This window comes from Marmota monax, unplaced genomic scaffold (assembly GCF_021218885.2).
Source record: "Marmota monax isolate L192 unplaced genomic scaffold, Marmota_monax_Labrador192_F-V1.1 WCK01_AAM20220418_F8-fsc00023, whole genome shotgun sequence".
Classification (NCBI taxonomy): domain Eukaryota; kingdom Metazoa; phylum Chordata; class Mammalia; order Rodentia; family Sciuridae; genus Marmota; species Marmota monax.
The window spans coordinates 5,011,032-5,028,798 of NW_026692907.1; the positions used below are offsets into that span (position 1 = coordinate 5,011,032).

At 46.4% G+C, this 17,767-nt stretch overlaps 1 protein-coding gene across 1 annotated transcript in view; it reads right to left on the reverse strand.

The window, feature by feature from the left end:
- Positions 1-2,006: 2,006 nt before the first annotated feature.
- Plpp3 (phospholipid phosphatase 3) overlaps positions 2,007-17,767 on the reverse strand; it is an 82,516-nt gene continuing 66,755 nt past the window's right edge. The window contains exon 6 of the mRNA XM_046450922.2: positions 2,007-3,947. Within this exon, the coding sequence (XP_046306878.1) occupies positions 3,822-3,947 (126 nt within the window). The 3' untranslated portion in view covers positions 2,007-3,821. The remainder of the gene's footprint in view (positions 3,948-17,767) is intronic.

Genomic DNA, 17,767 nt, shown 5'->3' on the forward strand with positions numbered 1-17,767 from the left:
CCGGTAACGGGGAGAGCCAAGACTGTGATGTGGACCTGAGTCCCAAAGTCCACATATCCTTCTGCACTGCTGGGTGGCTCATCATGGTGATGACAATGGCTATTCTGAGCTGCAGTTCCATCTTTCTGTAAGTCTACATGAATTGGGGCTATGTCTCTTGTGGGTACGCTGTCAACTACTTGTAGAGAGGCACAATGGACTGACTAGGGGACTCATGTCAGGAGGCTTTGGTGCTGGAATCACCCAGTTCTCCCCTCCCAATTTCTCTCCCCTCTTCTGCCCCCACCAGCAGGAATTATTTTCTCTCTCTGGATCTTTGATCCTCAGAATTGAAGTAAAAATTCGAAGTGTGGCCTTAGGTTCTCCCTAGCTGACCCTGGGGCCCAAAGGTACATCGCAATTCACAAAAAAGTTGCTGAGCTGATACCAGGGCATGAATGGTCCTACTTTGTCTAATAACCAAGAGCAAGCAGGCTGGTCTTTCTGGCAAAAAAGCAAGCCGTAAGCCACAGGAGTACATTTCCAGGCCTTGGAACCAAATGGATTTTGTCAGTCTGGATCTGGAAATTGCTTAGGGTTGATGGTTCCTTTTTCCTTTCCACTTCTTTCCTTTTTGAATATGAATGACTCTGTTTTCCTATGCCTGTCCTATCACTGAATTTTAGAAGCAGATAATTGTTTCTTTAGTTTTACAGGTTCGAAGATGGAGAACAATTAGACCTCAGGGTGGTATGAACAGAGGCTTATCCTTACCTGATTTAGAAAATGAGATCTGGGATTGTTAAGTTAGTTTTAGATGAGATTTAAGATGTTTATTTATGTATTTTATTTATATATTTTGCAGTGCTAGATTGAACCCGGGGATTTTTGCATGCTACAAAAGTGCTTTATCACTGAACTACATTTAGGAATGGGGATGTAGCTTAGTGGTAGAGCACTTCACTTACCTCAAGAAGGAGGGAGAGAGAGAGAGAGGGAAAGAACTTGGAGATAAAGTAAATCTATTTTGCTTTGGAAGCCAGAGGGTGAACTGTAAAGATGTCCACGGGCAAATCCCTGGAAACTCTGACTGTTTTTACATGGCTAAGGGGAATTAAGGTTTAGCCATATGGAATTAAATGTGCCAATCATTTTAATTTAACGTAGGTGCATTATCCTAAAATTTATCTGAGTGGTCCCACATAATCACTAAGGTCCTCGAATGTGGAAGCTGTGACAGAGGGGAAGAACCCGAGACAGCACAATAAGAAGGAAGAGGGCCACAGGCAAGGGATTGTAGATGCGGAATGAACTTCTCCCCCAGACCCTGCAGAACTGGGAAATTAACAACTTTGTGTTGCTTTGAACCACTGTTTGCAGTAATTTGTTACAATGACCATAGGAAACTAATATAAGACCTGTCCTGCAATTACTCTTAGACAAGTGGTTTCACCTTTGCATTCCTAGGCTTTCCTTACTTCTCAAAATAATAACTGTTCAGGGTAAAAATGAACAAAGAGGCAGAACTACCTGGCGCACAGGCACACAGAACATGTGAATTTCTAGCTTCCCCTTTTCTTCCTGGTTGGAAAGCACAAGAAGAGGGTCACAGGCAAGGAGACAGTGTTTTCAGCAGTGTGTCTTCTTCCTTTGCTGTGGACCCTGTGAAGGACTCCCCCAGTCAGCTCCCCAAACCCACCTTATCTGAGCACTGGCTCCTTATCTGCCTTGGGGGGGGGGGGTGCCTCACAGCTCCCACTTCCCTAACTGAAAACCCCTCTTAGAATACAAAAGCTCTTTAGAAGCCCCTGAGATGAGAGCAGAGCCAGAGCCTCACTCTGCAAACAGGCTTTCGGAGATGAAAGAGCAGTTTAGCCACTGGTATCTCTCCTCTGGTTGCCATGTTGCCCACTGGCAGAATCAGAAGGCGGTGCTCTGAGGGGGGCCAATCAGAGGCTGGCCTGCCTCCCCCTCCTCCTACCCACGCACCCAACACAAACATCCCTCCAACATTCCAGCTTCCTTAATTAGTTGTGTTATGAGCTTTTATTTAAAAAGCACATTTAATACAAGTATAGTTTCGCAGATACAAGTTTTCACTTTGTATGCTACAAAAGTCTTTGAATATTATTCTCTTTACAAAATGGAACCTTACAAAAATACTGACAATTTAATGTTTTTATACATTTTTCTCTAGTTGCAGTTATTTCTCTCATTGTAAAACAATGGCTACCACAGAACTATTGATATTTTAGTTGAGATTAAAAAAAAATTAACTCATTGCTTTTTTAAGCAGCTAAAGTAAATAACACAGGTCGAGACACAGTTTATAATCATAGTGGATATAGCTAAAATTGCTTCAGAAATAATATTTTACATAGTTAACTTTTAATGTTTTATACATTATTTATATAATATTTATATATAAAAATCATAGCTTGCTATACGTTGAAATGAAAGGACGGATTCTGTAACAAGGATGTGCATGTGGTTGATCCATATGGTTACATGTAGCCCTTTGAAAGGTTTGCATCCAAGATCAAGAAGCATTTCTTTCTTCCTCCTTTCCTCAAAGGTCCAGTAGAAGGGGTCCCCATCTACCACCCAGAGTACGACCTTGCTTGGAAGGACACTTATGGATAGAGAATGAGGAAAACTCTACGGAGATTTAACCCATGTGTTCTGCCCAGCAGAACCTACCAAGAACTGCCCTAGGGGTCAACCCCAAGACAACAGTGCTTTACACAGCTTAGCAAGAGCAACTCCCACGGAAACCCTCTCCGCTCCGTTATCTTGAAGGGTAGCCTTTCAGGCAGGAGACCGGCTGCTACTCTGGCTCCCTCCGAATTGGAGTAGCTGAAAGGTTGTTTCATCTTTCATTCTGCCCTTTTTCTCCCGTCTCCTGTCCAGAAGGCTGTTTTGCATCAGCCAGAGGCCGACCATGCCCTTGCTCATCTCTGGACACTCATAGGAAACCCCGGATTTCAAGGGAGATGGCAGTAACCGAAGTCTAACGGTTTCTAAGAGTGTGCAAGTGCCCGGTGATTGACGTGTACAACATCAGCATCCTGTGATCGACATCACAACATCACAACATCACAGGACGATGAGTCAAAAGAAGACAAATGGAGGCCTGGACCCTCCAGTTCTTCTGAAATTGTGCTATTTGTGAAGTTCACTCATCCCACAAAGAGTCTTCTAATCTCTAAAGTGAGGGACCATGGTTGTGGGCCTGTGGACTGTGCAGGGGTCAGGAGCTGTGATAGAAAATCCTAAGGACTAGGGATTTGGATTTGGGATCTTGACCACTTGACTGAGCAAATATGCTCATTCCTTAGATTTAAGAAAACAAAATTTCCTGAACCAAGTCACAGTCACAGTAGAGAATAGAGTGGATGAGAAGGGGGAATGCCAGAGGGGAGTCCCCCAAGGCTAGGTTGTGGATTCAGTGCTAATTCTGGTGTGATATGCTACAACATTGAATTTGCACTTTTCTCACAGGCCTGGGATTCTCAGGTCACAGAAGGTGACCAGAAGACTCAAATCATTTTAGTGTTTGTGGTGGGACAGGCCCGTGCTCACTAGAACATGAACACTTAAACCAACTGCACATCCAGGACTCCGGCACTTGGTGTTAGTTTGCTGTTGATTCCACATAGGTGAACGCTACCTATTTTGGAAGGCCACAAGGTAAGACTTTTTTTTTTTTTCCTTTTCAAAAATCAGTTGGGCAAAAAAGTTTTTCCCTACATTCTACTGTCTGATGAGATTGGAGAGCAGCAAGAACTTGCTGTCAGCAGTCATTGTACAAAAAAAAAAACAGCTCAGGAGGCGGGCAGCACCTACACCATGTTGTGGTGATTGTTCCTGTCAATAATGTCCACAGGTGAAAGGATCTCCTTCCTGATGGCAGGCGAAGGCAGGGAGAGTGTCGTCTTAGTCTTGAAGAGGTCTGACACGAAGAATACCTAGGAGAACAAATCAGAGATCCGAATTAGTAATTGCCACCTGGAATCTGGGGACAGGCAGAGGCAAATGGAAGGAAGGTGGGAGGTACACAGACTTTAGGAAAAGAGAGCCCTAAACCATAGCTCTCTAAATCCGGAAGGACCATAGAGATCACATAGTCCAACTCTTATTGTTTGAATGGGAAAACTAAGGTCTGGAGGACAGTGACATGGCCCAGGTTGTGCAAGAGTAGAATCCAGTTTTATGGACTCAGTCCAGTGCTCTGTACCTGCAACCCCAGACTTCCTGATTTCTCAGGGCAAATGAGCAATGAAAGAGAAGTTCTTAAGCAAGGGAAGCAAGTCATAATTAGTCAGTAATCCACGCTACTTTCCCTTTCCTTACAAAGGAATTCAGGGTGTAACCGAGTCAGATTGGCCAATATGAGTTCCTGTCAACAGGAGCTGAAGTAAGGAAGCAGCAGTGACCACTTTTTCCTAAAAACCCCATGATAGCAATCATTTCATAGGGGACAAGAAGCCAGGTCTTTTTGCAGAGGGAGTCAGCAACTAACTTGGAGGAAAAAGGTCAATAAAAAAAATCTCCTATCCTCATACCCAGCATTCTTCCTCCTCTGGGCATGTGACCTAGGAGTCTGTCCTAGAATCATTGAGTGCTGAAAACCCTTTGGCAAGCATATAAGGATGGCTCAGATGTAGCTGCTGTGTCAAGGAGCTATGATGCAAGAGTCAAGAACTTGATGAGCTACTGGAATAACAAAAACCTGTGCTTTGTATTAGATAAGCAAAGTAAATACACAGATTTCCACTTGAGCCATTTAGCAGCAGGGGTTTGTATTAAGTAATTATAAGTGGCAGCTGTCAATTGTGTAATTTAATAGAAAATACATAGCTGAATGGAAGTGGGGAATAAAATACTTTCAAAGTTCCTGGCAAAAGATGTAGTTCAATGGGACAGCGCTTACCTAGCATGCACAAGGCCCTGAGTTCAATCCCTAGCCCCCTCAAAATCTACATCCCACACTTTCAGAACTGAAATGTTTTGCAATATCTGCAGATGGTAAAGTGCTCACTAACAATTAAGGTACTGCCTTTTCATTCTGGCCACCTTTTTTCTGGCCAAAAAAAAAAAGAAAACTTCACCAAAACTAAGACTCTAACAGCCAGGGCCTGGTCATGGTAAGGCCTTGGATTATTTGTTGAACTGATTTCCAAAATGTCACTTCTCTAGTAACACAGCAATCAACAAAGTGTCATAAAGAAACTAGTAATGCTGGCTACCCCAGGAGAGGGGAACGGAGTGGCCAGAAGATAAATAAATTTGGAGACCCACAAAACTCTTTTGTATCTTCTAATTTTGAGCCTGTTACATATTATAAACATTTCATTTTGTTGGCTGCTACAAGAAAAGGGGATCTTAGCCAAGAAATGTCACCCTTTAATACATTTTTAGCTTGAGAGCCACTGAAAGTACCCTTTTGCAAAGGGGGGAAAAAAATCTAAGTCTTTTCTCCCTGTCTTTTCTAAGGCAGTTTGAACAGAGAAAAGGTTGGGACAGAAAGGTCTGTCTCCCAGCCAAGGTCAAACTTGAGAGGAAGGAAGGAAACGCCCTGTGTGCCAGCTGCTAGGGGGCTCCAGGCTTCCCAACAAGGGAATCCATTAGGAGCAACTGGGGAGGTGGTCTTCAAGTGCCCCCAGTATAAGAAAAACTGAACAGATGCGATCAAAGTTCAATGTATTCAATGATGAAACTTTCAACTCCTCCCTACCCCAGCCCCTTCTCTCCCCCATGCCCTCCCTTCCTACTGTACTAAAATGATGCTATCATCAGACAGGTGTAGATTCTGTATCCATTTCTCTACCTAAAATCATCCTCCCTTTTGCTTTGTCTCTAGGTAAAGGTCTCGATCCATCTCTCCATCACTGGCTCTTACCTCCACTATCTCAGCAGGCTCTCCCAGTCCTAGTTTCTTAGAGATCTTTCTCCTAGATTCCATGTGTGAGGGCAAATCAGACAGAGAACAACTCCCTCATCCCCAACAAACACCTGAACCACTGACCTCTCAATCTACTGATTTATCTCCCAATCTAATATTTTGGGGTTCATATTCATTGCATGTTAGAGTTTGTGTTGCCTAACTGCAAGGTGGAAATAATATGAAGGTTAAAGGTCACAGTGAACTCAAGAAGACCTAAAATTGTGCCAATAAAAAGGCATTTCTTTTTCTAATGCTGTGGATGCCACAGTAATTACTGAGCCTAGACTAAGTGATGCTCCCTCATGTCTTCAAAGCTTTGCTAGCTGGCTGTTCTTCCTGGATGGGAGGCTCTAGAGGAGACCCAGTCCTTATCACCCTGGATCACCCTCAACACCTAAGTTGGGTTTTGCACCTACCGGGTGGTCAATAAATGTTTGTTGTTGAATTTCTTTTTTTTTTTTTTTTCAAGAGAGAGTGAGAGAGGAGAGAGAGAGAGAGAGAGAGAATTTTTTAATATTTATTTTTTAGTTACCGGCGGATACAACATGTTTGTTTTGTATGTGGTGCTGAGGATCAAACCCGGGCCGCACACATGCCAGGCGAGCGCGCTACCACTTGAGCCACATCCCCAGCCCTGTTGTTGAATTTCTAAAGTTCCCCCTAGTTCATGAAAAGCAAGTGCTCTGGCCTTGGGTTCTACCAGTATATACAAGACCAACAGACTTCAGGGGAAGCACATACTCGGATGCCACAATGCACACGGCCAGGCAGCAAGACGAAGGGTTGAGTGAGGTCAGGCAGAATCCCACCTCCTTGCTTTCAGTATGGCTTGAGGTTACACAAACACTTTTTGAGGGGGGATCATTAAACGTGATCCTATCAAGACTCAAACAGGGCTTCATCTTCCTAATGCTTAAACAACAGAACACAAAAAGCTCTAGTAAATAAAAGTGGTAAACTTCTTGGCTTGGAACAGTTCCACTTCCTGGGTGATCTCTACCTGGAGGCAGAGGCTGGAAAGGCTCTACACAGATTAGTGGACCTTTCTTAGGTCCACAGAACAAACCCACTCCCAGTCCACAGCCCAGCTCCACAGGTCTTCTCACTGTACAAAAGAACATACCACAATGAGCACTGTCTCAGCAAACAAGAAAACTAGACGCTAGATACCAAGAGGAGGTCTAAGCTACAGTGCTCAGGACGTTGGCTTTTAATTTCATTTCTCTGATTTTTTGAATTTTATAAATTACTTTTTCTGAAAAAAGAATCAGGGCAATTATTAAACATTTATTAAACCCCTGCTGTGTTTTAAGTCCCAAGAATATGAAATTGAATATTCACAAAACACAGTTCTTTGTCCTCAAGGTAAGTCTAAGCCAATGAGGGAGAGTCACGTAGGAAAATGGCCTCCACAATATTGTGTTTGGAGGAGTGTGACAGAAAGAGGCCAGAGTGGAAAAGAAGCCCAGAGAATGTGGCTTTAAACTCAGACTGAAGGGATGGGGAGTGACCCTTAGAAGGTTTCCCCAGGGGACAGCTACTGGGGCTTAACTCTGGAGGATAAGGAGGGGTTCCCCAGGTAGGGAATGTCCTGGAGATTGTTACAGGCAGAGGGAGCAGCACACTGGGGTGCAGAAGTCGGGGAGAACAGAAAGTTCAGGACTTCCTGATGCTCAGTGTGGCCGGACAGAGCCATCAGTGAAGCTGGAGAGCAGAGGGCCTGAACTTGAGAGGCCTCCTTGGACACGTCCAGCACTTCAGACCCCCTCCTTTCTAGACATCATTGTCAAGGGTGAAGCACTGGAAAGTCTCGAAACAAGGTCGTGCTAATAACTCAAAGGAGTCAGAGAAGGTACAGGGAGCCCCAAAATGGGGACTACAGAGTCTAGGAGAAGATGAGTCCTGGGATGGCACTATGAAGACAAAGAGGAAGAGAGTGATTTTGAAATACCGAGGATAGGCCTGTAGCTGATAGATGCCATGTGTCTGTGTGGGTGGGTGTGACTTTAGCCATGACTTTCTTGCTAGTTCTGTTTTTCTACTACTGAATTTTTTTTCCACATTGGTTCCCACTGAAAACTCTTAAAATTGGGGTAATTAGGGCGAGGGGGAAAATGATAGCTCTCTTCCGCCTTCTAATATTTTGGCTCCTTTTGATATGGTCTTGGGGAAGTGATTCTGACCTCCTGCTGAGTCAGAATGTCAAGCTATTCTGTGATCAGATCTCAGGGCGGAAGGCGATTTGATTTACCCAAACACTCTGGACAATGTGGCTCTTCCTTCAAGAGCAGGACTACACACAAACAAAGCAGCTCTAGGCTGTAGGAACCCCATCCACACCACATGATGAAGAGATAAGAAATGTGCAGGGAGCAGCTCCTTATGAATGGCTGTTAAGGCTCTAGCACCACCGCCCTCTCCCCCATTCCCATCCAACCACAGAGCGCTGCTGAGAAGCTTTGTTCTTTAAGGTGGGATGGACTTGTTTGCAAATCCAAGGTTTGCCACTTTCAGCCAAATACCCATGTGAGGGATACAATGCCTATCTCTTGGGGGTTACCATCAGGATTATGGGATGTAATGTGGATCTCAGGTATGGCACCATGACACACAGAAGTCACTACCCCTGGCTTGTGGGTTCAGTGCCTGTCTACGCAAACTCACTTCTTTGTATCTTGCTTTTATGTGGAAAAAGAAGGAAGAAGAGAAAGAACTAGAAAAACTAGAAAGGAGAGGGGAAAAGAGGAGCCATTAAGAACGTGAATGAACTTGGGAAAGTGGATGCTGACTCAAGACAGCTCCAGGGACCGTGTGCTGACCTGGAGTTTTCCACAAGGCAGATAGGATCTGCTTTTAAAGACTTACAATTTCTGGGGCTATTTTTGGAAATGAGTCACACTGGAAAAGATGCTCTGGAGTCTTCTTGCCAGTGTTCACCTGCTGCGGAGATGCCAGCCCCGCCTGGAGCACACATGGCCTGGTCCTGCTGGGCCTGCTTGGCTGGAGCTCACCAAGAACCAAGTCCACCAGAAGCAGGAAGTCTGGGTGGTGGCCAGGTCTCTACCTCCAGGGCCATGGACGGTTGGATCAGCACATTTTGAGGGCCATTTTGTGAAGGGCAGAGTATGACAACTAAACTGTCTTGTTAAAAGTTCCTGGAGTCCAAGAGTGTTTCAACTCCTGACTGTGTGTGAGTGAACCTGAAGATAGGAATCATGCTCTTGGCCACGGAGACTCTTTATAAGCTCCCACTGAGTTTAGATACCAGCACAGGGCAGATAACTATAAAAGCCAAAGGATTTTAGAATCGTAGAAGCAGAAGAAGACAAGAATTGTCTATTCTGGTATTTTGGGTTTGAGTGCAGCACTCAAATTATCTGTTTCAGAATCACCTGGGTTCTTCTTGAAAAAGCAGATTTCCAGGCACACGACAGACCAATTTGGAGAGTGGCCTGGAATCTGCATTTCAACAACACCACAGGTATTTGTTGTGCAGACTACAGACAAGAGAACTTCAGTGGGCGGTCTATGAAGATGAATGGATGGACTCAAATGATAGATGTACCATTGCGTGGATGTGTGTCACTGGGCTTTAATATTCTGAGACAGGATCTTTTATCTGCACCCTGGACACCAGGATGCCTCCCTGAGCTGCCTTCTCTTCCCTCTTTGGTTCCCCTACTGAACTTTTAATGACCTTCCGTTTCAGCATTAGGCCACAGGCCGGGATGCATGATCCTTCAATGCTATGTCATGTTTCCCCTTCTAGACTGTCAGCTACTCAAAGGCATGGGTGTGTTGAGTCATCTCTGTGCTCACAGTTCAGGAACAGCAGCCCTCAATGAAGGCTGATCCCACTGCCATGTGCAACAGAGATCCTGGTTGCTGCTGCTGATTTTGCATGCACTTCAGTGTGTCTTGGCCCTGAAATTTCCTTTGGGCTTTCTGGTCCACCATACTCAACACTCTCCAGATTAAGGAAAGGAGAAATTTCCTGGGAGGAGAAAGCCTTGGGAATCAACTCACCCTCCTGCCCTACTATATAGTAAGTGCTGTCTAGACGAAAGTTATCTTTGGCAGCCTTGTCTTTTGGAGATGGCATTACTCAATTACAATCATTATTTTTTGTCCTCAATAAAGGGCTTTCAGCAGCTGTTGACAGGATACATTTGCCAGTGTCTGTGGTGAGTGATTTCCTGATGCATCTGAGAAGAAACATGATGGGGCAGAAAGAGTGTCACCCCAGGAGTCCAGCAGCAGGATCCAGTCCCCAAATGGCTATTGTTGTGGAACTGGGACCAAGTCACACTCTTGTGTCATCTTGAACAGATACAAAATGAAAAGGTTTGATGATTTCAGGTGATCTTCCTGCCCTGGATTTGTGTGCAAATATTATTAAAAAGAAAACTAACTTCCTATATTTACTATAAAGCTTAAATGAATAATACATGTGAAAACACTTCCTATCTCTGAAGGACTTTTCACATCTTATCTCAGTTATCATCATTAAGAATCATCACTGCTACTGAGGAACACAAAAGAAGTTAACCTTCTCTAAAAGAAGAAAGTGGGTTTGGAGGAGGAGAGGAGAGTGTTGTGGGCCATTCTGAAGAAGTGCCCTGTTGAGGAGCCTGCAGGAAGGTTCTCCTGGGCTAGCACAAAGGAGGGCACCCAGTAAGGAGGACCCTGAGGGCTGGTGGCCCTGCAATGGGGCACTAGTTTCAGCAAGAGCTGGTGCTCAGGAATGTGGCACCCAGAGATGACAGAGAATGGACAAAGACAAGGGCCACCATCCTCAGAAATCCTCCAATTTAGAAGCTAAAAGGGAGAAGGGGGCTATTATTCACTGAGCTGGCCTCTCCTTTTTATCCTACAAGCTCCAATGGTTTGCACCTCTGAGCCGAGAAACGAGGCATTCTTTCTATCCATCCCTATGTCTTATGCTATTCTTTCTACATACAGATCCCTGGCTGATCTTCTGTATGTCATAACAAATGTCCACTCATCTTTCAAGAATCACCTTCCTTAGGAGTTCTAGACCTCCGAAACCCTCGAGGAGAATTAATGATCCCCACTCTTGTCTTTTGCTGTCCTCAGTAATGGACCCCATGCCACCAGCTGTGCCCTTCCATTGTACTTGCTTTTCCACGTGTTTGTTCCAATCAGATTGGTCTCAAGCCCTCAGTAAGCTACTGGGTGGTCACCATCCGCATTTTTAAGAGTTAAATGGAAAAAACTAAGAAGGGATGTCTGTGTGTCTAGGAACATTAAGTGGTAAGCCTTACTTTGTGTTTGGATGCCTCTGTGGGGTTATGATGTACAATGTATTTCTTATTATGGATGAGGATCAAGTCTTGGAAACATATATTGCACTATAAGTTCTTCAAGGACCAACTCCTTTTAGCTCTGAATGCCTAAGACAAAGCACAGCATGTACCACATAATGCCCATCCACTCAGCATGTTGTGTGTGCCCGATGTAATGCATCTCATTGGCATTGAATCCTCAGTCTAAAAATCACGTAAATACAATAAACCCCCTCGTTGAGTAGGAAAAGGCAGCTGAGAAGTGAAATGACTTGGCCAAGAGGGCCAACCGGCAAGAGGCAGGAATGTGGCTCCCCCTTATGAGTCAGTATAGGGTCACACACCCCACTCACCTCAGCAGGGAAAAGTGAAAGGAGACTTGAGAAGTACTTTGCAAACAGTAGGGGACTGGAACCACACTGTTATCATTGCCTGGGGCCAAAGTTAATGCCTGTCTTTGCTCCCTTCTCTCCACCACATCCCACATCATCCATGTTTCCACCTGCCTGAGCAGGGGCTCTGTGGTGGCAAGGTCAGCCTCAGGAACCACTGGCAAAGAGCTAGGCTTTGGCAAGGCCATAAGAGATTTGGGAGGCCATTTCAACCATTCCCCTGCACCCAGACATGGAATACACCCAAAGAGAGCAGATGGGAATCTCCAGAGAGAGGAAGAAGTCCCTTACAAACTCCAGCACAGACCAAGTTTGCTTGGAATGGCTGTTGTAGCTGGCTGGGATGGGCTTGAGCTACCAGAATCTGGTTCCAACCCGGCCAGTGTGCTGGGCCAGGTGTGGCCCTCTCCTCACGTGTTTCCTCTCCAAGGTCGCCATCACTGAACTCTTCTTCCACCAGCACTCTCTTCCCAAGGTCAGTGCACTAGGGCGGAGACAAAGAATGCCCTCTCCCTTCCCTACATCCTGGAGGAAGATAGCAGCACACAAAAGAGCAATTGCTGGCTGGGCCACACCCTGGGAAGAGGAAAGCCAGGAAAGACTGCCCTGTGTTTATGAAACTCAGGAGCAGCTGCTTCCTCTGCTGAACCCACAGCAATGGCGGCCTGGCCCTCCCCTGACCCCTCCCAGGGCCCTGCATTTGCCATCTGTTAGAGGGTCAGTGAGGAGGTGAGCAGACATACAAGTTATCACTAGACAGGAAATGAACTGATGTCGGTCCCTTCATCTGAGTCCCTGGGTGAGCCCAGCTTTGGAGACTGCATCTTTGCTAGGGGTGACTTTGAGGGTGTGTAGGTGGGAGGAGGGCTGTGAGGGTCAGCGTGTGCCTGAGTTTGTGTCTGTTTGCCTGTGGTTCGAAGTTCTGGCAAGAGAGAATGGATGTCTGTGTGTCTGGGAACATCTGGGTGTGTCTGGGTTGTGACCTTCTGCCCTAGTCCTGTGCACCTCTGTCCACATCTGTGGAGCTGTGCAGGTCTGCCTGGCCCTAAGGGCCTGTGCCTGGGGTTGAACCACCACACTGAAGATTTTCGATCTGTATCAAGTTCTACTGTGTTCCCTTCCTGGGAAGCATTCAAGTAGTGAGCAGTTCTGTAGGGGATAACCCATCCCCATTTGGCATGTGATTTTTTGTCTAGACAAGTCTGCTTACTGTGACAAAACTATCCCCAACACACTTGGGTTAAAGTGCTTGGCTGACCCAATATTCCAGGTTAATGCACTGCACTACTCGGGGCTTAAGGGCAGGTCATAATCCCCCAGTACAGGGCACCTTCACAGGCTTTTGCAGGAAGACAATTTCACCTGAGAAACCCAAGTCCAGCTCAGTTACACAAAGAGCCACATCATAAGATCTCAGTGCCAAAAGGTCACGGAGCAGCAGGGCTTCCAACTTTAATTCACAGATGAGGAAATCAGACTGAAGGGAAGTGTCTTGCCTGAGGCCACATGCCAATTCATCATTCACAATTTACTCAATGCTTACCAAGAACTTATTGCATGCCAGGCACCATAGTAGGCACTGAGAACCCATAACCAGGTTAAGCATAGATTTTGCTATTAAGACACCCACAGTCTTATTGGGGGAATCAGGATATGAACAGGTAATTGACAGAATAGGTCAAAAATCATGGTGGGAAGAAATTATTGTGGGCTGTGGGAGCAACAGAAGAAAGGTAGACAGTTCTATCTCCAGGGACTGGGGAAGGTATAATGAGCTGAACAAGGGCCCCTCAAAGAGTCCATATCCTTCTCTCAAGAACATGTACTGGGCTGGGGATATAGCTCAGTTGGTAGAGTGCTTCCCTTACATGCACAAGGCCCTGGGTTTAATCCCCAGCACCACAAAAGAAAGAAAGAAAAAAAATTTAAAAAAGAACATGTGCTGATGGTACCTTATATGACAAAACAGACTTTGCAGATGAGATTAAGCCAAGGGTCTTAAAATGGTAATGACCTTGGTTATTAATGTAAATCACACAGCCCTTAGCAGAGGGGGGCAGAAGGCTCAGAGTCACAGAAGGTACAACAATAAAGTGGAGGCCAGAAAGTGTGAAAAAGACCAGAAGATTCCATGCTTCCAGCTTTGACAATGAAGAAAGGGGCCAAGAGCCAAGGAATGCAGGCAGCTCCAGAGAGCTTCGAAAGGCAGGAGGAATGGACTCTACCTAGGGATCTGGGTGGAACGCAGCCCTCCCAGCACAGCTTCAGCCCAGCATGACCCATCTCCCTCTTGACACTCCCCCATGGTCAGAAAACAAATCTGTGTTGTTTTCAGCCACTAAATTTGTGGTGATTTGTTACAGGACAGCAGCCATAAAAAACAAAGGTAGAAGGAAATGAAGTGGAACTGGAGCTGTGCTCCATCAAAGGTAGCCAGCTCTCCAAGCTAAGAGCTCAGCGTGTTGGGGAGGGTGAAGTCTGGCTCACCCGGAGGGGCAGGTGGGGGACATGAAGGTGAGGCGCTAGAAGCTGGGGTTGTGCAGTCCTGGCCCTGACTCACTCTGTCCTGAGTCCACTGTGGCTTCTCTGCCTCCTCTCTGTTGGACTAATCCCTTTGGACTCTGTCTCTCATCTCAAGTGAAGACAAGGACAATATTTGATATAGGATTTTGGGGGACTAAAGATCCAGGTGAAGCACTTACCCTAGTGGCGGCACAAGGTAAGCTCTCGATAAATGTCAACACATGTCACATCTCTGTAAAGGGAACCGGAGGCCCACAGAGGCCTGGCTCAGGAGGTTTATCTGGGTAGAGGGGGGAATGGATTCTGAGCGTGTTGATCCCCTGAACCATGGCATTTCTACCACTCTGTACTGCCTCTTTGTGAAACTTCCTAACCTCAGGGGTTGTCTCTGTGTTTCTAGAACTACTCAATAGCCTGGCTCATACCTGTAATCCCAGCAGCTTAGGAGGCTGAGGCAGGAGGATCATTTTTTTTTTCCTTCCTTCCTTTTTTTTTTTTTTTTAATATTTATTGTTTAGTTTTCGGTGGACCCAACATCTTTATTTTATTATTATTATTTTTTAACTTATTTTTATTTATTTTATGTTTTATTTGGAGCGATCTAACCCAGCGCCCCATGCTACCGGTTGAGCCACACACCCAGCCCCTAAGTTTCACCCTTCCCCTCTCTCTCTCTCTCTTTTCCTTGACCCCCTCATCCAATTACTCCTTTCCTCCTCCAAGGCAACACACACACAAACACATATATCCCGGAGGTCGACCAGTTGTCCCAATGTAAATACTGCCTGGGTAAGTGAAATTATGAGTGTTTTTCTTTTGATTGGGTTTGATGTGGGACTGGGACTGCTACTGGAGTTTTGACGCATTGCACTCTGTTACTTCAAAGCCAGCCTCAGCAAAAGTGGGGTGCTAAGCAATTCAATGAGACCCTGTCTATAAATAAAATATAAAATAGGGCTTGGGATGTGGCTCAGTGGTTGAGTGCCTCTGAGTTCAATCCCTGGTACCCCAGCCCCCCTACAAAAAAAAAAAAGAACCACTCAACGGAGCCATGCTCATGGGTGAGAAGCATACTGGGCTTCTTGTGGAACTCACTGGAACGCCAGCTCTGGTTCTTGGGTGGGGTTCTGCTACACCGCACAAGGAGAGCAGAGGCCAGATGCTCCTGCCGAGAATGTGAGAGCCACGTGAGAGCCACGTTGCACAACTAGGGAGGAGGCTGGTAAAGCAGCAACACCTGTGAGGCAGACGCCTTCCTCCTCCTCACTGTTCTCCTTCCAGGACGCCCGGTGTCCTCACCAGACGGCCTCATGGTCCCCATACCTCCTCTTGGATCACCATCCCTGGCTCAGTTCAGGGCCGGCCCTCGATCCTGTCTCTTTTGTGATCACAACCAGGAAAACGAAGCCCTGATAGCTTTCAGAGGCTAAGGACACACTGCCTCTCTCTCTCAGCAGAGCTTCCCACACTCCTATGCTCAGGAGCCACAACTATGAGGCCCTTCCTCGCCCTGGCCTCTTGGATAACTTGAAACGGACCACTCCGTCCTGTGATTCCAAGCCAACGGTAACCAAGGATCCTACTGTGCATCTGGTTGTATTAGGAATTTGGAGAAAAATAATAAGAAAGATTGAGTCCCTGCCCTTGTGTATTCATAGCTAAATGGGCAGAAGATGGAAAAATATTTATCACCCCTTTCCAAACTATCTGTATATGGCAAAACAGGCTCTCAAACTCAAAGTGGTGGCTGGATTAGCCCGGGGGTGGGAAGGACCCTTTGACACACTTAAATGGCACTCTTTAAGCAGCTGTCAATGCAGCTTCTGCCTCGGGTTACCTCCGCTGGTCTCCAGCTTGGGTGGCCTGCCCTCCTTGCCAAGTGCCAAGTGCAGAAGGCCTGGCTGTGAGCCCGTTCCAATCCTGGGAGCAGCTGTCTACCAGCTCTTTGACCTTGGATGACTGAAGTCATGACTCTTGAACTTGAGTTACCTCATCTGTGAAATGGTCCCACTTGGCTAAAAGGAGACACGATGGTAAAATGTCTACAAAGGTGCCAGCAAACAGAAGGTGCTTTCTCAATGTGGGGACCAAATTCCTATGCCATCCCACAGACAGCAAGAGTCAAACAGGATGAGAGTCAGACCCTCATTTCCTTATTGAAAATAAGCCTGGGTCCTCCAAACACTGTCTAATTGCTCCCGGCCAGTGCTCTAGAGTATAAAAGAGAGTGAAGGCCCCGAACAATCCCCACACCTTTTAATTTTTTTAATTGGGGGTGCAGGAGGCTCCAATTAGGGCAGTGGCGCCACCAAGAAGGAAACACAGCAGCAGGCCCCCGGGGGACTGTGCTCCTGCTGGGAGCAAAGCTCAGAGGGCACAGGCAGCACAGGGTTACCCTCCAGTGCAAACACCCATCCCCCACTGTCATTTCACATTAAAGGGCCAGGCACCAGAGGACAAGCTGGACGGTGACAGCTGCTCTCATTAACAGTTTGTTTCCCAATCTTTCTCCCTTCTGCTCTTCACTTAAAAAAAGAGAAAAGAAAGGAAACAGAAAGCAGTGAAGACCGCCATCTAGACAGCCAGCCTCTTAGGCAGGAGGCCATGTCAAGGCTGTCTAGTGGTTCCGATCCTACTTTTGTGGTGGTGTCCACTCTGAGCACCTGACCATCCTCCCTCCTCTTGCCCACAGTGCCTCAGACTGTCGCCCACCTGCCGGAGCATCCTGCCCATGTGTCCACCACAGCCCCACGTGGTACTGTAGCTCCTGTGCTTGACTTGGCTGTGCATGTGGCCAGAATGGGATTTCGTTAAGGGCAAGGGCTCAGCCTTTATTCATCCCTCTGCCTTCAGGAGACTATTCCCTACAGTGATCTCAAGAAAGGCCAAGTCAACTCATTGATTTGAGCTTTTTGCTTATTAAGTACACATTGACCTCTGGAGCTAGGAACCCTGAGAGGCCTCGGGAAGACAGAGAGACCAACATTTATGTTACATACCGTCCCCGTCCCTGCCTGTCTGAAGGGAGACACATTAACGTCGCAACAGAGTGACAAATGCTATTACAGAGAAGGAGAGGGTGACTGCAGAGAGACGCAGGACTGCAGCCAGGCTTAGAAGCCAGGAACAGGGAGAAAAGCTCTGGATCTCTCTATTGTTCATAATCCTGTCTGTGAATGAGCAGGGACAATACTAACAACAACTCAGCCTATGTCATGGGTGCTGCTTAAACATCTTTAAGCCTTTATAGAGCTCAGGGTCTCCTGCTGCATTGGGGGCAGCTCCTCTGAAGAGGACCCAGGAAATCACAATGTCAGAACAGGTGCTCAGCCATGTTTCTTGAATAAGCCCCTTGAACCTTGCAGTGGGCAGGAAAAACAGAGACACCCCATAGAGCTCAGAGGGGTGGAATGCCTTTATCCCACCCTCTCTGCAAGTCAGGATGAAATGTATGCAAGGGGTAGCCCAACCCTTTGGGGCAAATCAGCATGTGGCCCTTCCCAAGTGCAGTCTCCAGGGAACTCTGACTTAATATGCAGAGAGCCCTTTGGCCCGGGAAGGACTTAGCTTCAGCAAACCTCCTTTGCTGCAGCCAGAGTGAGGGCCTCAAGGGTCACAGT